Source organism: Chlorocebus sabaeus, chromosome 11 (assembly GCF_047675955.1).
Source record: "Chlorocebus sabaeus isolate Y175 chromosome 11, mChlSab1.0.hap1, whole genome shotgun sequence".
Classification (NCBI taxonomy): domain Eukaryota; kingdom Metazoa; phylum Chordata; class Mammalia; order Primates; family Cercopithecidae; genus Chlorocebus; species Chlorocebus sabaeus.
Window position 1 is genome coordinate 3,997,515 of NC_132914.1, and position 20,458 is coordinate 4,017,972.

Sequence of the window (20,458 nt, forward strand, 5' to 3'; positions counted from 1 at the left end):
CTCTAAGCCACCTGTTGGCACCCCTGTCCCCTGACCCACTGGCATTGCTACCAGGATGCTGGAAGCAAACAAATGGGGAGACTTCACTCTCTGGTGTTTTCCCAGGCAGCAGCCCTCAGCAAAGCCAGCGCAGTGGGAAAACAGGAGAGGAAAGCTGCCCTGTCTTGTCCCCACTGCTGACACCTGGGAAACTCATTTAGAAAAAAATTGTTTAGACTATAAATAAGATGTGAACAGTGTTATTTCTAGATGGTAACCTTAAGAGATGATTTTTATTTTCTTCTGAATTTTCTGGTATCTTTGTTATTACAATGCATTGTTTGGCATTAAGGAGAGAAAAATATTTTTTAATGAGAAGATTGGCCTAGCTAAATTAAATTAATAAGGAATACATTTGGACAAATAGGCAGGGGCCAGATCTTAGGATGATGAACAGCATCTTACCATATCTCTTTATGGTTTACAAAGCAATTTCACAAAAACATCTCCTTCAACCCTTACAAGACTTTCTTGAGGTTACATAGAAAATGCAGGAGAATGCCTGACCCTCAGGTCCCTGACTTCTAGGCCAATGTATTTTCCATTATTCCACTGCCCATCTGTAGCAGACCTTACTTCTCTTTACAGCTGAGGAATTCAGAAAGCCACAGAGCCCCAGATCTGAACTCTCTTCTCCCAACCCTTGCCATCTCCTAGAGTGACCATGCTAATTAATTCATGCATTTATTGATCTAGTCTTTACGGATCCCCTGCCAGGTTCCAGGCACTGGGTGCACGGGATATGGTGAAGAAGCAAATAGGTCTCCCAGCGGGTTGGGGGAAACGCTTTAATAAATGAGTGAATATATGATATAAATCATGGTAACTGCAGTAAAAGGAAAGTAAAGAGTATTATCTGAGCGGCTAGTATGAGAGGGAGCTAATTTGGACTGTGGCACTAGCCCTTCACTCGATATCCCAGCAAGACACTGTCACTGAGTACAGCCAAGGTAAGTAAGACAGCCATTCTAAGATGGAGGCTGAGATTACAAGAGACCAGCCTGCGTCTCAAAGGGTGTGTGTTTTGGATGCCTAGACAGCTTGCAAAGCCACATGAAAAGTTAATGAAGAATATCACACATACTTATAGTAATGAAACAGCTCCCTTAAACCCAGTCTGGAACAAGTTACAGTTTACCAACCAGAGAGGTCAACAGAGATGTCACAAGTCCACATATGATGTCCCAAGTCCACAATCGTCACTGGGAGAGGTCACAGAAGGCCAGGAATGTGAAAGTAAAGGTTAAACTAAACAAAAATATGTAGCTAACAGTAAAAGGGGACTTCAAAAAGTTCATAAAAATGGAATTAAAATATGAAAATTACAAATACAAACTTGATTTCCCAACATAAGTTCCATCATGCTCGATACGCTTTTTTAAGCAATGACACCAGCCATGTAGTCCATCCCTAAAGAAATGAGGGTCCTGGAAACGTAATCATGTCAATGTCGTCTTTTTTGCATTATTAACTGAAGAAAAATGAGTGCCCTTTAAATATTTAAGATTAGAAAACAAAAAGAAGTCAGAAGGAGCCAAATCAGGACTGTAAAGTGGATGCCTAATGATTTCTCACCCAGCCTCTCATGAAATTGCCCTTGTCTCAAGAGACAAATGAGCAGGAGCATTGTCCTGCTGGAGGACTCTCTGGTGAAGCTCTCCCAGGTTTTTTTTTTGGCGGGGGGGGGGGGGGTGTTTTTCTTCTAATGCTTTGGCTTTCTCATAATAAATGCTCTCATAATAAGCAGATGTTATTGTTCTTTGGCTCTCCAGAAAGTCAACACGCAAGATGCCTTGAGCATTCCAAAAGACCACTGCCATGACATCTGCTCTTGACTGGTCCACATTAGCTTTGACTGGACCACTTCCACCTCTTGGTTTGATTGTGCTTTGTTTTCAGGATCACACTGAAAAAGCCCTGTTTCACCTCCTGTTACAGTTCTTCAAAGAAGTCCTTCAGGGTCTTGATCCCACTTGTTTGAAAGTTCCATTGAAAGCTCTGCTCTTGTCTGCAGCTGACCTGGGCAGAAGGGTTTTGTCACCCATTGAGTGGAAAGTTTGCTCAAGTTTAATTTTTCAGTCAACATTATGTAAGCTAAACCAGCTTAGATGTCTATGGTGTTGGCTATTGTTAGTTCTGTAAAACATTGGTCCTTTTTAATTAGGGCACAAACAAAATGAACCTTTTCTTTGCAAATTGATGCGGATGGCTGCTATGGGCTTCATCTTCAATATCATCTCATCCCTTCTTAAAATGAGCTGTCCATTTGTAAATGCTGATTTCTTTGGGGCATCGTCCCCATGAACTTCTTGTAAAGCATCAATAATTTCACAATTCTCCTGCCCGAGCTTCTCTACAAATTTGATGTTTGTTTTTGCTTCAATTTTAGCAGAATTTGTGTTGCTTTGATAGGGGCTCTTTTCAAACTGATGTCTTATCCTTCTTACTGACTCAAACTAGATCCTGTTCAGATGTTATACCAAGTTAATATGCGTTTATTTTGGTGCTAAAACAATTTTGAAATCCTTGTATTTTTTTCAATAATATGCATTTTCCATGAACTTTGGGAAGACCCTTTGTACAAGGCAGAACACTTCAGTGTCTAAGTGGATGGCACAGGCGTTCAATGCCACAGGACTGTAGATGGGGAGAGGACAGGAGCTGAAATGTCAGGAAAGGCTTCTGTGGAGCGAGTGGGATTTAAACTGGGCTTAGAGAGTGAATGGGATTTGCATGCTCCTCAGGGTAATCCCATTTAGCAAGGCCGTGAGCAATGCCCAGGAAACCCGCAGCAGTTGGTGGGCTTTCTCTTCCAGGTGCTGGTGGCTGGCTTCCTGGCCTCTCGCCTGTCCTGGGACTGGAGAGTGCGCCTCTACCCCCTCCATCACATCTGCTGGTTTCTAAGTGTCTCTCTAACAATGCTCTGAAGACCCAGGAGTGCTGCTGGCCACCAACGCTGAACATGAAGACTGATTTCAGCACCGGGCAAGCTGGCAAATGCTGAACACACCTGGTTAATTAGCTCGTCCGCACATTGGGCTTTTACTGCAATATATCCGTATGCAAAACTCAAATACTTCCAGGTGCTGGGACCCAGTGGGGACAGAACATTCAAGTCAGGTTATGTTCTCAGCTGCCATTTGATATTGCAGGCACCACCACTGCGATCTGGGCTAGAGTAAGCTCCCTGGACACACCATCAACTGAGCGGTAACAACAGCAATAACCATAAAATGATGAGAGCACACTTTTACATGGTGCTGCAGAGTATAAAAGGATTTCGTAATTTATGCCTATCAATTATGAGTCAATATCTTATTTGTAATACACCTACATTATTATACGGCTTTCAAAGATTATGCTATTTTATTTGTCATAAGAACATGCCAGCAATTATAGATCCTGGTTGACAGCTGTGGCGGGCTGGGCCTAGGGATGCCAGATGTCTCCCATATACTCCTCCATGTGACACTTAGTCACCCTCAATGACACCTCCATCTCCAAAGCATTCCAACTCACTGGTGTGGCCTTTGAATGGATGAAGAGAGCCTTAGACGAGGCTCAGGATCCCGTGCTCAGTTCCCATGTGACTCTAGATGGATCTCATTCTGTCTTAAGGACACCAGGCTTTGGTTTTAGACAGCCCTGGGTTCAAGTCCCAGCCCTGCCACTGCCTACCTGTGATCCTCAGGAAGTTATCTATCTTCTCTGGGCCGATTTCTTCTGTGTTAAACGTGGATGATAATAGCACCTCTCTCATAAAGTTGTGGTGAAGATAATAAGACACACAGCACGTATAAAGTGCTTAGCACAGGGTATGACCCATACTTAGTGCTTTAAGTGCTAATTATATCATTACTATTATCATGACAAGGGGACAGTACAGTGCTGTTCCCTCGCCTGAACCCACAGACTAGGCCAGGAGCCGGGGGCGTGGGCATCCTTCCTCTTTCTGCATGAGCTCAGCACGCTCCAGTGGGTGGAACCGACGGCCCTAGGCGAAGGCACCTTTGGGGAGCAGGCAGCATTCTCTCTCAAGCAGCCGGGCTTGCAGGGACACTCTGCCCCCAGTTTCCATGCCTTGGGGGGATGGCGGAGTCTTGATCCCGAGCTATAGCCCTGTACTGTCCAAGAGAGTAGCCGCAAGCCACATATGAAGGTAAGCACTTGAACTGTGGACAGTCTAAAGTGAGATGTAAGAGCAAAAGAGATTTCAAAGACGGAGTTCAAAAGAAAGGAGAGTAAAAGATCTCGTTAATAATTTTTAGAGTGATTGCATGCTGAAATGATAATATGTTGCATGTATTAGGTTAAGTAAAATGTTATTACAACGAATTTCATCTGTTTCTTTTACTTTTTTGAAAAAATGTGGCCAAAAAGGAAAATTCTACATGTGGCTCATGTTGTATTTCTAATGTGCAGCACAGGTCTGGAGTGTAAGCTCCATGAAGGCAGGTGTCTCTTTGGTTCACAGCTGTATCCCTGGCATCCAGAACAGCATCTGAATGAACAAGTGAGCCAGTGAGTGTGTGAGGCTGGCGGAGAGTTTACAAGAAGCTGGAGGTCCTACTTGAGCAGACAGGAACAACTCCTGGACTCCTTGAGTGAGGGTTGAAAGTAGGAATAACACAGGCTCCTTTCCAAAAAGCTCAGGGTGGGGAGACTGGGACCAGGTCAGGAGGGGAATTTGCTCAGGAGGCCACAGGTTAAAGCAAAGCAGAGCACCCAAGAGAGAATGTTTTGGGGGAATTAACACAGCAGATGTTATGACTAACACAGCCTCGGTTATGTGCAGACGAGGAAATGGAGGCTGGAGTCCAACCAAGCACATCTCAAACCCATGCTCTTTCTCTTGAATCCCTTACCTCCCACAGGTGATGTAGAGGTGCAGAAAGAAAACCAGACTTTGGATTTTTTTTTTTTTTTTTTAAAGCATATTCCCCCATGTCACCGCTGATGTCCTAACCTCGGGCAAGTCACTTGGCCTCCTTGGGCCTCAGGCTCCTCTTGTCCTCATCCATAGTAGGTAAACCACCAGATCCTGCCCATTTCATTTTTTTCTAATGGTGTGCAGAGATAGGAAATCCTATCCCAGAATGTAGTCCCCAAGGCTGAACCCTGCATAGTTCCTCTCCTCTGATGCTCCAAAAGAGGCTCTCTGACTGAGGTTTCTTTGCATCGCCCAAATCAATGATTTGTTTAAGGGTTCTCTTTGATTTAACTTGGTTTTAGATGCTTTTCATGAGAAGCCAAATCGTGCAGACTCTTTCCTTGATCTTGTAATGAAATTCCCTCTGAGATATTTAATACTAGAAACAGCCTCTGCCATACTATATTCTCTTTCAAGAAAAAAAACATCTAAATAACAAACATCCTGCCATATCCAAATAAAAATCTCAGATTGTGAATGGACTTGCCTCTCTCATATCCACTTTCATTGTCCTGTTGCCATCCATACCAATGAATTTCCTACATTTTTTATAAAACCGGAAGGCGGCCAGGCGCAGTGGGTCACGCCTATAATCCCAACACTTTGGAAGGCTGAGGCAGGTGGATCAACTGAGGTCTGGAGTTCAAGACCAGCCTGGCCAACGTGGTGAAACCCCATCTCTACTAAAAATATAAAACATTAGCCGGGCATGGTGGCGGGCGCCTGAAATCCCAGCTACTGGGGAAGCTGAGACAGGAGAATTGCTTGAACCCAGGAGGCAGAAGTTGCAGTGAGCCGAGATCATGCCATTGCAATCCAGTCTGGGCAACAAGAATGAAACTCTATCTCAAAAAACAAAAGAAAAGAAAAAGACAAAAAGAAACAAATAAAAATGGAAGGTACTTAATACACCACGAGCCTCTTGTGCCTGCCACAAGTCTCGACAGGATCTTGATGCTACAACATTTTCTGCTGCGTTAATCCCTCAAAACATTCTCTGTCTTGTGCTCTGCTTTGCATAGACCTGTGGCGTGCTGAGTGAATGCCCCTCCTGACCAGGTCCCAGCTTCGCCACCCTGAGCTTTCTGGAAAAGAGCCTGTGTTATTCCCACTTCCACCCCTCGCTCAAGAGCCTCTTACAATTTAATCTAACCAGAGTATTTTAGAGCCAAAACTGACTTCTCAGAGAAGAAAATCTCACCCACTCCCACCCAGGTGAAACACCAACATTATTTTTTATCGGAAGGGATAAAGACAGATTTGCCAGGATCAACTGCGTCATTCTAAAGCAAGACAAAGTTGAATCACGGCGGGCAGAGCTGCTTTCCAACACAGCCCCATGCCGGATGCAGAACTCACTTAATTACTCGCCTGTGGCTCAGCCACTTGTTGAATTATGACAGATTTTTAGTCCCTTCCCTCACCCACCCCGCACAGTGGCTGACCGGCCAGCGCTTTCTAGTGCTCATGAGAATGCCTGAGTTTTAAATGAGCAGCACGCAATAGGCCAGCAAAGCTGCTTTCTCAAAAATGATGACATGCGGAGCTCCAAAGCCAAACACATTCACCTAGTGGCTCTATCCAGCTAACATTTACAGAGTGACTCCCAGTACAAGATGCTGTGTTAGGAACAGGGGTACAAAGCAAGTGAGGCCAGGCATGAGGGCTCACACCTGTCATCTCAGCACTTTCGGAGGCTGAGGCAGGAGGATCACTTGAGCCTAGGAGTTTGAGGCCAGCCTGGGCAACATAGTAAAACCCCGTCTCTACAAAAAAAAAAAAAAAAAAAAAAAAGAGAGAGAGAGAGAGAGAAAAGAAAAAACCAGCCGAGTGCAGTGGCACATGCCTGTAGTCCTAGCTACTTGGGAGGGTGAGTGGGAGAATCTCTTGAGCCTAGGAGTTTGAGGTTGCAGTAAGCGAGCCATGATCACATCACTGCACTCCAGTCTGGGCAACAGAGTCTCAACCCTGTCTCAAAAAAAAAAAAAAAAAAAAAAAAAGTGAGTGAAACATTATCCTTGTCCTCAAATAGCTTACATTCTAGTGGAGATAAATGCATGTGAAAATTAAAATGTAAGGCAGAATGAGAAAAGGGCAATAAGAAAAGACATGTACACTGAAAAAAGACTAGAAGGAAATGTACCACAACATCAATGGTGGCTATCTTGTTTATTGGGTTTATGGGTGATTTTTATGAGGTTCTTTAGTATTTCCTATATTCTCTGTGTTTATGTTAACTAACCCCCAGGGCTGTGGGGAGGGGAAGGGAGATGGAAGAGGTCCAGCATGTGTTTGGAAAAATGTGAGTAGGGAACAGGGTGCGTTGGCACAAGGACAGAGTAAGAGATAGGACAGGAGGGCTAGAGAGCCTTGAATGTCATGCCAAACTGACTGGGTTGCTCACTGTCAGTGTTTCCACGGCCTTTTGTGATTGTCGCTGATGCATCACTCATCACCCTGGATTAGACTTGTGTACACGTCTACCCCCACACATTTTTAGCTCCCTGAGGTCAGGGATCATGGCTCATTCATTCCATAACCATACTACCCAGCATAATGACTAGCACATAACAGGAGTCAACAACATCTTCTTGGATGTATTAGATTCTAACAGGGTTATTCCCTGTTTTGCAAGTTATAAGGAGTCATCAGGGGTTCCAGGACCTGACATATTTTAGGGAGTTCATATGGAATATATACCAGGCACTGTGCTGGGAGCCTTAATTGTCTTAATTGACCCTATCTATCACCCTCATCGTCCACATTCATTTACACATGAGGTTCAGAAAGTTTAGGTAACCCGCCTAAGGTCATACAGTCTGAAGACAGTGTGGGGGCTAAAGTCAAAGAGAAAGAAGTAAGGAGACTAGACCCATGAGAGGCTGTGGGGACCTGGAATGGCACAGCCACTCAGAGAATGAAGTGTGGAGCAAGGCTGGCATCTGGGGGACCGCATGGAGGTAGGGCTTACAGCTGAGGGTTGATGAGTTCCTTGGCTCACGCATCAAGCACATTTATCATTTCTGATGTCAGCGCAGGACACACAGCACCCACAGGGACTCACCCTTGCCTTATTAGAATAGCTACCAGAAGAAGGACTTGTGCAAAGAGCCGCTTCCCATACTGTGAATAGTCCCTCTCCATTCTCTCATCCAATGGCTTTTTTATGAAACTCCTAGACCCAGACACTTCCATGAAAACGTTGCTACAACTGGCTCTGACTACAAATGTCAATCAATTTCCCTAGCCTAAACAAAAACAGAATTGGGAATCAGAAATGTTTTCTCATCCCATCACAGTCACTGACGAAATAGGTACTCTTCATCTATTTCCCTCTCTGAGCCTCAGTTTCCTTATCTGTGGACTGACTGGGCTGGACAAGATGATCTTTAAGATCCTTCAGGCTACATCCGAAACTGTATGTTCTCAGGAACTCTGTACTCCTCCTTAGCATTTATGACCATTGTAACTAAACAATGCCTGGTGTAACCAGTGAACATCTATTACTCCTGCTGGACTGTGAGCTCCCTGAGGCCGGGAACTGTCTGCCTTGTTCCCAGTAACACTTGCAGCCTTGACTAGAGTGCTGAGCATGGAGTAGCACGCCATGTCTGCAGCACAGACACACGGCTGGTCCCTGGCATGCCCTTTCTCTGGGTTAGAGCTGTGTGTGGACAGCAACAATCCTTAGGCCTTCTCACCATGATAGGGCTTCTCTAATGGTGCTTGCTCTCTGGAGGACACTGTTTCTCTCCACGGTTCAGGTGGCCAGTTAGTGTCAGATTTATCCACCCTTCCAGTCAACCCTGGAAAACTCTTTCGGATTTTCTAATAAATAAGAGGAGGTCAGTGGTGGGGGGTTTAGAAACTGTGTGTGTTTGCATTCAAAATACCCTACTGCTCAATTGGAAACATTGTCACACGTCCTCTGACTCAGTAGCACAGAGAGATGCCTAGGGACGCCCCTAGGCGTCCCTAGGGACAGCCCAGTGCCCCGGTGAGACTTAGCAACTCCAGCCATGGTCCTCCATCCTGCTCCCTAACCTCAGCCCCACATCTCACGTTAAGATGCCAGGCCTTTCTCCCTCAAGCCCATAGTGGGCAAGGATGTTGGGGTCCTTGTAGGCAGGAGGATGCCTGGAATGACCTCCACCAGGGCCTCCTATCCAAGGGATCCCAAAGCAACACAACATTTTGGCCTGTGTTTACCATTCTGCAGCGTCTCTCTCAACATTAAATTAGTAGCCACTGACCTTAATGGTGTCAGTCATATGACGGTGTCCATAGAAGGAAGAGCTCTCCTTCCTTTAAAGACGCTTATTTCCAGAAAATGAAATGAAGGCGTTCCTATGTCCTTCCTTCGTTTCTAGGAAAATGGGTAATGTCAAATCCCCAACAGAGCTGACAATCAAAGACTAAGAATAACCATGCATCAGTTGTTCCCCTCCGTTTCCTCCTGTCTCCTTCCAGTCGAGGCCCCCACCACCCAGCCCCAGTGCTCAGTGCATCACAGTCCCTAGATTCTTCTTGTCGGGCGGCGTTTAATTGCTTTTCTCTACCCTTAAGGCCATATTATACTCAGGGTGACCTCCCTGCTCCCAGAGTATTGGCCCTTTCTGAGTTTACTGTTCAAAACAACACCTGGGAAATGCACACACAGGATCCAGTAATGAGATTAGCGAGTTCTTGTGCAAGTACTCTCACACGCTCTCAGCTCCTGCTGAGCCAGCCAGAAAAGTCAGCGAGGACTCTGCTTTCATGGGCATTGTTAATGAAAGTTTCGCTTGCTTAAGTTTGCAGAAAGTAGGGCATGGATCTGTGCTTCATCACGCAGTGCCCCGCGAGATGCCTCCCCAAGATAGCTGGCTGGTTATTAACTAAGCACAGCTGGCACGGTGTGTGCTCTGAGGCTGGCTGCTCTCATTCCAGCTTGGTGGTCTGAGGACAGGAGAAAATGGTCCCTTAGGAGAAGTTTGTCAGAAGTGATGCGACTTAGTTTAGATATCTGCAGTTGGGACTGACTTCTAAGACATTGGCAGGGCCATCCAACGATGTCAGCAATATCACCCAGACCTTCTGGGGCTGCAAGACAAATAGCTTTGCTGGGATTCATAAAGCCACCCCATAAGGTGGAACTGCTGGTGTCGGGGAGGGGTGGAGTGCACCCTGGAGGGAGTGACCCTTACACCGATGGGCAACAGAACACTGAGCGTTCAGACATCTGGCCTCACCCTCCACTGGTTCCCACTGCTGTGGAATGGAGTGTGAACTCGCTTCCTGGGCTGCTTGGGCTCTTTCGGTCTAAGGAGGCACAGCAAGCACTATTTTCCAAAATAGGACAGGACAGAATGGAGAAGAAGAACGGAGAGGAATTCATCTTTCCTAGAAAAAGGAAATATTCTCTGGTGGGCTCTCCACAGAATTAGTGCCCGCTCCCCTTGGACAGTCGCTGTTCTGTAGTGGTCCTGCCTCCCATCTTCCCTCCAGCCAGGCCTCCCTGCTTTCACTCACTTTACTTCCACATGAGAAAGGCTCTCCCACATCTCTTCCATCTCACCAAATCTCCTCCACTCGTTAGGCAGGATTTTAATCTATAAGAGTTGCCAACAAATTATCAAAAACCAGGTGTCTTAAGACCACAGATTCCTTCTCTCACAGTTCTGGAGGCCAGAAGTACTAAATCAAGGCGACTGCTGTGCTGTGTCCCCTCTAAAGGCTCCTGGAGAGAATCTCCTCCTTGCTTCTTCCGGCTCTGGTACCTCCAGGTGTTCCTTGGCTTGAGGCTATGTGGCAGCAACTCTGCCTCTGTCCTCACTTGGCCTTCTTCTCTCTGTGTCCCTCCTCTGTGTGTCTCTTTATGAAGACACCTGCCACTGAATTGAGAGCCCACCCAGATATCCCAGGATGATCTCATCTCAAGATCTGTAACTTCATTAAATCTGCAAAGACTTTTTTTTTTTCCAAATAAGGTCATATTCACCAGTTCTGGCAGTTAGGACATGGGCTTATCTTTTTACCATTCACCCTTCTGCACGCACTCATTCTCAACCCTCAGAGTACATCAGATCATCTGGGGAGATTTTTAAACACTCCAGATGTGTGGGCCTCACTCCAGAAAGTGGTTTTCACATGATCCTTGATGGGAAATTAAGTAAGTATTTTCTTTTCTTCAATTCCCCAGTTTCTCAGGTGCAGCTAGGATGGTGGGGCAGGGGTGAGCAGAGCCACATCTCCCGGACAGTACTTCACTGAAGATGACGTTATAAATAAATAATACCAGCTTTCACTGATCACTTTCTCCTCCAGGATTTTTTTTTTCTGACTGAGTCATGAATCAGGCTGTCATCCACTGTTTTGTAAATGTTGCACAAAGAATGTCAGAGACCTTGGAGATCATTTAATCCAGTGGTGCTCCACCCTATCCAATCAATGCCCCATTTTTGTAACAAATATTTAGAAACACCCTCTTTACCACCTGAAATAAAATTCCTAGAAAAGTCATTCGACCCAAATGCATAAAGTAGTCCTACTTTTAATAAAAGGAGAAAAAGGAAACATGCTTTTTATATATATATATATATATAAATGTGCTTTATATATATTTTTATATATATATATAGACAGAGAGAGAGAGACAGCATGCACACTTGACGTGTCATCCTGTGCAGGAGCCATGCTAATCTTCTCTGTACTATTCCAATTTTAGTATACGTGCTGCCAAAGTGAGCAAAGAAATGTGATTCTTAACAAAATAATATGTCTTTCAATATGTACGTGCTCCTGTATGCCTGCACTGGAACACATAATGAAGTAGTCAACACTTCCACCTACCTATAATGGATAAGTCTAAATTTAACAGAAGACAAATAGAAGCCACTTCACATAAGAAGTACAAGGAAATAAAAGAGTGAGGGATATAGGAGGACAATCGAATAAAACAGTGTTACAATGAGAAGGAAGAACCCCCCTTTCCTAGCTGTATTTGATAACAGGAAGAAGGAAATAACCTTCGCTGTGGTACAGATAACAAGCCAAATCAAATTACAAATGTGCAAGCAGAGGAAACAAGGAAGCATAGGATCCTGTCTCATGAGCTCAGCCTCACACATAAGTGTAGTGTCACGATAATTTATTATGCTGTGACATGGGACAGGATAGTGACAAAGTGTCACAGAAAACATGTTTCCAGCCTGGAAATCCCACCCACTGTGTCGAGGCATACATTCAGTCTTTAGCAGTTAAAAAAAAAAAAAAAAAGGAAAGAAAGAAAGAAAAAAAAAAAAGTGGCTGGGCACGATGGCTCATGCTTGTAATCCCAGCACTTTGGGAGGCTGATGGGGGCGGATCACGAGGTTAAGAGATTGAGACCACCCTGGCCAACATGGTGAAACCCCGTCTCTACTAAAAATACAAAAATTAGCCGGGCGTGGTGGTGCTCCCTGTAGTCCTAGCTACTCGGGAGGCTAAGGCAGGAGAATCGCTTGAACCTGGGAGGCAGAGGTTGCAGTGAGCTGAGATCGTGCCACTGCACTCCAGCCTGGCAACAGAGCGAGACTGTGTCTCAGGAAAAAAAAAAAAAAAAAAAAAAAAGCCTTTAAAATGACATCCTTATAGTATGGGCAGTGAGAAGAGGAGGATGGATTGGGAAAAGTTGTTTGGTAGATCTTGAAGGAGAAAATATCAGAGTAAAAGGGAAGAACAAAAGGCAACTCCAAAGAAGTAACCATGATAGCTACTTTTTGCAAGAGATTTCTTACCATTGTACTACAAATATAAATATATGTGATAAGAATATTATTTTTAAAACAACTTTTATAAGCAAGTTTGAGGTGCCTCTGCTAATTTAAAATAGTATCTAATTCTACATCTGTTCGATGAAGTTTCAAATTTCCTGTTACAGACCTGCACATGGGTTCCTTGCTTTGCGGTAACTGCATATTGCACTGTGCCCTTTTCAGTTCAGTGTATATTTGGAAATGCTCTGATCCAGATAGAATGCATGAAGCTGGGAAATCGTCTTATCATGTCAAGGCTTTGTCTTTATTCCATTTAGGCTTCTCTTCCTAAAACAACCGTTTCCTAAATACTGGGCTTTTGGCTTAACTTCTTTGAAAGTGTGAGAAGCATTACTCTAGGGGACAGCACTGACCCCATCAGAAATACTCACCAAACGAGGGCTGAAAAACTATCTATTGCATGCTGTGTTCGTTATTTGGGTGATGGGTTCATTAGAACCCCAAACCTCGGCCTTACGCAATATATCCATGTAACAGACTTGCACGTGTACCTCCTGAATCTAAAAAAATAATAATAATAAGGAATACTGATCAAGTCTAACCTCATTCATTTCTGTAATGAGGAAACAGGCCCAAGAGGGTAGACCAACTGTAAATGTTGCTCCTCTTCCTGCCACTAAGTTCCTTGAGGGCAAGGAGGGGATGGGATGCCTCTCTTGTATCTGCACACAGCTGCCAGCACAGGGAAGTGCACACACCTGTCTGTAGCCCTAGACGTGCCTGCTGCCTGCATTCCATCAGGACTCTGGATTCTCCTTTTCAACCTGAAAACAACTCGTTTCTAATTACTCATCCATAGGAAGCACAGGCAAACAGATCCCCAGAAGTCACTTGGGACTGAGTTTCAACACTTTTGTTTCACACAGTTTCAGCACTCGCACCAGCTGCAGCTGAAGACCATAGGATTTCAGTGAAAAGCAGCCGGCTCCCTCCCCAACCCCTCTGCCCGTAGGCTGCTGTGGTTAGCACTGCACTCAGAGAAAGAATAAATACAAAGCAAAAGCCCCCGTTGTTCTAAGATAACCACAGAGATGACGGATGCTGTTGCATGCAAACCCTGGGGGAGAAGAGAGAGAAACAGCAACATTACAAATCCAACAAAGCATGGTGACAAGAAGCCTTGGTGGGCAAGTCCTATAGCTGAGGTGTGATTTCAGAGATCAGATGGAACGTGCCCTCTTGGTCCCACCATTCCCTAACCCCTGCACTCTTCCTCTTTCAGCTGGCTGGGTTTAGAATTTCTTCAGCAAGGAAGAGGATTTTGCCCCGCTGGAAGAATGCTAATTCTCAGGGTGAGTGTTCCTTTGGGAGACCCCCAGCCCCCAGCTTACAGGATAAACAAATGGCCAGGAATGAGAAAAGCTGAGGTGGAGCAGCAAAGGGAGGGAAGGTTCCTTTGGCCCACCTTTCAACCCCGAGTAGGCTCCAGAGAGCTGCCAGTTGTGGTCATGCTCATCCTGGCTGCGGGCAGAAGGATGGCTCAATACCTTAGCTCACAGCCACCACTTCTGGGCCCCACTTCCTTCCTTCATCAAGTAGTGTAAAATGACGAGGACCCAAGACAACTGGACCCAAGACAACTGGAAGCCACTCGCTTTGTTGTTCATGGTTGCTCCATGGTATATTTGTCTCTTTTGTCACATTCTGGACACAACCCAATGCATCCATGTCACCAGCACCACATATACCTGGTGGCACTGCAGCTTTCTGTTGACCTACCCGAACTAGCCTCCAGGCACCAGGCTTATCATTCACACCGAGCACAGTGCCTGGCATTCAGAAGTTGCTCAATACGTGTTTTTGGATCGAAAGAGCAAGAAGGGCAGGGGAGCCAATTCCACTCTATAAAATGGGAAAAACGATCAAGGAACAGCCGTCATGTTAGTTATGAGACCACACACGCATTGTCACCCACCTTCTTCTCAGCATGGAGCCATCTTGCCTGTTTTCAGAGCTGCTTTTACCTTTGTCATGACTGTCATCTCCACAGCATCAGTAGTGACAAACTTAGCAGGTGAGAGGCATAACTGTAAACCACACCTTTTTTAAAAAGACTTTGGGGCCGGGTGTGCTGGCTCACACATGTAATCCCAGCACTTTGAGAGGACGAGGCAGGCAGGTCATGAGGTCAAGAGATCGAGACAATCCTGGCCAACATGGTGAAACCATGTCTCTACTAAAAATACAAAAATTAGTTGGACGTGGTGGTGCGCACCTGTAGTCCCAGCTACTCGGGAGGTTGAGGCAGGAGAATCACCTGAACCTGGGAGGCAGAGGTTGCAGTGAGCCGAGATTGCATCACTGCACTCCAGCCTGGGTGACACAGCAAGACTCTGTCTCAAGGAAAAAAAAAAACAACTTTGGAAGCAGCACGATAGATTGGCTAAAATGTCAGGTTCTAGTGACAGAAAAACCTGGGTTCTGATCCTAGTTCTGGGTACACGTTATGAGTCTTGGTGAAGCCACTTCACTCTGCTACTGTCTCCTTGTCTGGAAAAGGGAGATAGTGCTACCCCTGCCTTGGGGGCTCTGCTGAGATAATCCATGTAACAGAACAACACTTTTGACTGTCTTGTATTTCACTTTTATTGCTGGTCTCCATGCGGCTACTCAGACAGTGCACAAAAGCAAGAAGAGGGCCGGGTTCTTTTCCTTCCACTTTTCAGCTCCTGAGACGAAAGCCTGGACATAGCAAGGCAGGGGCTGCAATCTCAAGCATACAGAAGAGTAACAGAAACGGGCCGAGTGGTGAGGGGCCGATGAAGAAGCAGAATCGCTTTCATATCGAGTCTGCCCTCCCCCTCTGCTGGAAAAAGACAGCCTCCTTGGTTTTCAGTTTCCCCCTTGAAGAGACATGAGTACATGAGTGATTTCCCTTCCTCCTTAATACTCTATGAGAGAAACAGCACAAGGTTGCCAGATGGCAGTCAGCGCTCAGGCTGAACGCAAGAGGGTCGGCAAGAGGTGGTGGGGAACATGCCAGAGGGGGCAGGGAGGTCTCTTCAAAAGGACAGCTGCTACCCAACCCAACCAGTTGTCCACATGTTAGAACCGAGTGTTTCCAGTTCTTCTGATTATTCAAAGATTTTTCAGAATTTTTAAAGGTTACACACGTTCAGGGTCAACACGAAATGGCAGGTTTATTCTGTGCAGTGTTTCTTGTAACGTTCACAGAAAATGACTAAAAACAACCTGTGTTCATCAGTAGGGGATTGTTAAATTATGGTAAATCCATACAACGGGATACTACACTCCTGTAAAAAAAGAATGAGGAAGCTCCCCACATACAGATAGGGAAAGATCACCAAGATAAATTAAGTGAAAAAGGCGAGGTTAAAAATAGTGCATATAGTCTGCTGTAATTACGTAAGAAGTAGAGGGATGGAGGCAGATACATATTTGTACTGACTTTTATCTGCAAAAAGAAATTCTGGAAGGTTGTATAGGAAACTAATAAAAGTATTTACAGAAGAGGGCAGGGCAGGACTGGCCACTGGAGGCAGGGATAAGATTTCACTGAATACCTTTCTATAGCGCTTTAATTTTTGAACCACGCAAATGTATTGCCTATTTGAAAAATAATACAAAAACACTGTGTACACCAGCTACTGGGAAGAAAACACATCTATGGGCTACGAACAGCCTGCAGGCTTCTGGACTGTCACCTTCACGTTAAGGGCTCCAAAACTGCAGAGGCAGAAAAGTTGGCGGCAGTGGGTCCAAGCTTTACTAGGTTTGGAGACAAGTAGGTTGTTCAGCGTCTGGTGTCTGGAACTCTCTCTGGATTTCCTGGCAATGAGCTAGTTGAGCCCAGCAGCCCCCACCGCCTCTAGGGGGAAAGCGACGAACTCCCAGCCTCTCTGGGAGAGACGGCTCCAAAACCCAACTTCCCGGGAAACTGAGGAGCTCCAAGATCTCCAGCTGCTGGGCAGATAGAATTTCCGGGCATTCCTCGATAGTTAAGGCTGCCTGGAACCCCAGTGATGTGTTCCCCCCATCAAGGCTGTGTCCCACTTGTCCCATACAAAGGAGCGCGACAGGTGGGTGCGGTTCCTCCTCTGGAGCACAGCATCCAATGCGTCCAGCTGGGCCCAGCTCAGCACACCTCCCTCGGGAATGCTGAGAGCAGAGGACATGCCCCCCTGCTGACACTGCTGCCAGTCACTTTCACGCAGCACCACGGAACACCGTGCATATTCATCCCGGCCCTTCGCATGTCCCTCGTCTTGTCACTGTGAACGAGCTCCCTGAGTGTTTCGGCTTGAACTGTGATCTCCACATTGAAGTCCTAACCCCCAGTACCTCAGAATGTGACCTGCTTTGGAAACGGGGCTGCTGAAGATGTAAAGAGTTAAGATGAGGTCACACTGGAGTACGGCGGCTCCTAATATGGCTGGTGTCCTTATAAAAATGGGAACATTTAGAAACACACAGGGAGAATGCCATGTATGATAAAGGCAGACACTGGAGTGATGCAGCTGCAAGTCAAGGAAGATCAAAGTCTGCCAGCAAATCGTCAGAAGCCAGGGCGAGGCAAAGAGAGGCCTCCTATATAGCACAGAGGATCATGGCCCTGCTGACACCTTGGCTGCAGACCTCTAGCCTCTAGAACTGGGAGACCTGACATTTCTGTTAATCACCCAGTTAGTGGCACTTTGTTAAGGCAGCCCTAGGAAACTCACACACTCAGCAACCTCGGCCAACTCAGGTGGCGAAAGGACCCACCACCGCTCCTCCTCAGCAGGTACCGACAGATACTGGTGACAACCCTGCTCCCATGAATGAAGATTCTGGGACCTGGCCTGGTCAAGTTGATTGTGTCGGAATCCATCAAATACTCAATCAATGAACAATAAACAATAAACAATAAACAATGGCTGAGTACCCGACCTTGTGAAGAATGCAAGAGAAATAAAATATTCCATTACTGCCCTCAAGGAGTTGACAATCTGATTGAAGATACAAGAAAGACACATGTAATAATGGCCAAATTAGTATTGTCTTCCCCCAACCCTCACCCATGACCAGCAGATGCCACAGAAGTCACTCCTAACTAAACTGCACTGTGCTCCCAGCTGGATTCAACCTTCTACTGCATCTCATTTTGCTGCTCCCTGCATGTGTCTGGAAGAACTGCTTTTTCAGCTCTTCGGGACATTCTTTAGGATGTCAAGCTATTAGATAATTTCTAGAAGCTGTCGCCACCGCTCCTGATATGGAGCCCACACTTCTTGCCCACTGTGGACACCCACTCCTGGCCAGAATTGTCTGCCACCCCCGGTGAAGCCGCTCCCATCAGTTTCCTGTGAGCGCTTTTGTCCCAGTCAGAGCAGCAGACCCTACGGGTTGTTGAGCCTATTCTGCAGCTCTCAATGAATCTGACAAGCAAAAAACATGAGATCCAGGTGGTTTGAGAGCCCACTTTGTTAAGCTGACAGTTTTCAAGCCAGGGGCAGGCTACAGAAAATCAGAGACCCTCGGCAGAAATGCTATTTTCTTACCCTCGTTCAGAACATTTGTTTGTTGGGCCCAGCCTTCTCGCAGGCGGCTGCTCCCAGTACCCCTGCATCCAGGAACTCCGATTCTTACCATCAGCAAGACTCGTGTCCAGCCACACGCCTGGCAGGAGAGGACGCAGCACACCTGTGTTGAATTCTCCTGGCACTCCTGCTGAATCCCAACGCTCTGGACTCTGGCTCCTGCAGGGTTTTTCTTGTGCTGAGTGCCCAGTGGAGGCTCTGGCTGGGCTCATGGAGGAAGAGTGGCAAGCCGCTGCTGTCACACCCTTGACAAACAGCCCAATGATCCCGGGTGGCTCCGTGCCAGCCTCCTGAAGGGCAGCTGTGGTCAGGGCATGACCTATGGGTAGAACAGACAGAGGAAAGGGTTCCTCACTTTGACTTCAAGCAATTCCTTTTAGATTATCTGGGTTGGGCTTTGAGGCAGACACTGTTGTCTGCTGAAGCAGCATCCATTTTTCCTTTCCTCCTTTCTAGCAGATTCTGTCCACTCAGGACAGTGACCTCCCCAGCTCAGAGGCCTCATCCAGCCAAAACAAAGCAAGCTTCTTGCCAGTGCATAGATTGGGGTGGACTCTACCCGGCCTCTAGCCGTTAAGATGTGAGAGGAGCCCTGCTAGGGGTGCTTGGGGAAGTGTTTTCCCAGCTCTTTTCCTCTGCTGGATGCTGTGCCATCTAATGTGTTGACTAGAACTTCTGCAGCCACTTCGTGACCATGAGGAGGAAGCCTGAGGCAGAACAGAAAGAATGAACCCAGGCCCCTGATGACATCGTTGACCACTGGATCAGACAACACCAATATCATCCTTCCTCCAGACTTCTTATTACACATGTATAAATATCCTTGTTTAAATCCATGAGTTGTGGGGTTTTGCTACTCATAGCTAAGATTATACTAAGTGATGTGCACTGAGATGTTCCTGAGACCACAAGACCACATTCTTGAATCCAATCCCACTATCCTAACTACAACATTCTCAAACTTTCAGGACACACACACACACACTTTTTTCTCCACCTTTTCATGGTATTCAGTCCTTTTCCTAGACTGGATACATTTTGTCATATTTTCTTTTTTTTTTTTTTTTTTTTTTTTTTTTTGAGACGGAGTCTCGCTCTGTCGCCCAGGCTGGAGTGCAGTGGCGCAATCTCGGCTCACTGCAAGCTCCGCCTCCCGGGTTCACGCCATTCTCCTACCTCAGCCTCCCAAGTAGCTGGGACGGAGTCTCGCTCTGTCGCCCAGGCTGGAGTGCAGTGGCACGATCTCAGCTCACTGCAAGCTCCGCCTCCCAGGTTCACGCCATTCTCCTGCCTCGGCCTCCCGAGTAGCTGGGACTACAGGTGCCCGCCACCACACCTGGTTAATTTCTTTATATTTTTAGTAGAGACGGGGTTTCACCGTGTTAGCCAGGAAGGTCTTGATCTCCTGACCTTGTGATCCGACCGCCGCGGCCTCCCAAAGTGCTGGGATTATAGGCGTGAGCCACCGCGCCCGGCCCGTATTTTCAATAAATTCTGCAACATATGCCAACTCCATCATTTAATTAAGAAACATTTTTTACCCCCACTGATGTACTAGACACTTTGCTGGGCTCCCAGGACTCAACATTGAAGTCAGGGACTAAACACGGAAAATGGCATGGAAGTTCCTCAAAAAACTAGAAACAGAACTACCGTATGATCCAACAATCCCACTTCTAGGTATGTGTCTGAAGGAAACACGATCAGTAGCTCAGAGTGATCCCGCACTCCCGTGTTCACAGCGGCAGTATTCACAATCCCCAAGACATGGAAACAACCCAGGTGTCCATCAACAGATGGATAAAGAAGCTGTGCAGGGTGTGTGCATGTGTGTGTGTGTGTGCGCGCACGCGTATATACATAATAGAATATAATTTATCCACAAAAAGAAGGAAATCCTACCATTTGCAACAACAGGGGTGAACGTTGAACCTCGAGGGCATTACGCTAAGTGAGATAAGCCAGACAGAGAAAGGCAAATTTATGATCTCACTTACATGTGGAATCTAGAACAATTCAACTCAGAGAAACAGAGAGTAGAATGGTGGTTGCAAGGGGCTGTAGGTGGGGAGAACGGGGAAATGTTGGTCCAAGGGTACAAAATTGCAGTTATAAAGTGGATAAGTGGGTAAGTTCTAGAGATCTAATGTACA

General features: G+C 46.2%; 1 protein-coding gene and 1 non-coding gene across 8 annotated transcripts in view; both read right to left on the minus strand.

The window, feature by feature from the left end:
* Positions 1-20,458, minus strand: part of PARP11 (poly(ADP-ribose) polymerase family member 11) — a 152,293-nt gene that overhangs the window by 1,735 nt on the left and 130,100 nt on the right. For 6 of the 7 annotated variants that reach the window (XM_073020396.1, XM_073020397.1, XM_073020401.1 and 3 more), the window contains one exon: positions 12,795-18,624. In XM_073020396.1, the coding sequence (XP_072876497.1) occupies positions 18,263-18,624 (362 nt within the window). In that variant the 3' untranslated portion in view covers positions 12,795-18,262. Of the gene's footprint in view, positions 1-12,794; positions 18,625-20,458 lie in introns of those variants that run through there. The other variant, XM_073020402.1, reaches the window with a different exon arrangement.
* Positions 11,594-11,699, minus strand: LOC119620759 (U6 spliceosomal RNA). Its single transcript, XR_005237311.1, has one exon. It is a non-coding gene; the product is annotated as a U6 spliceosomal RNA (small nuclear RNA).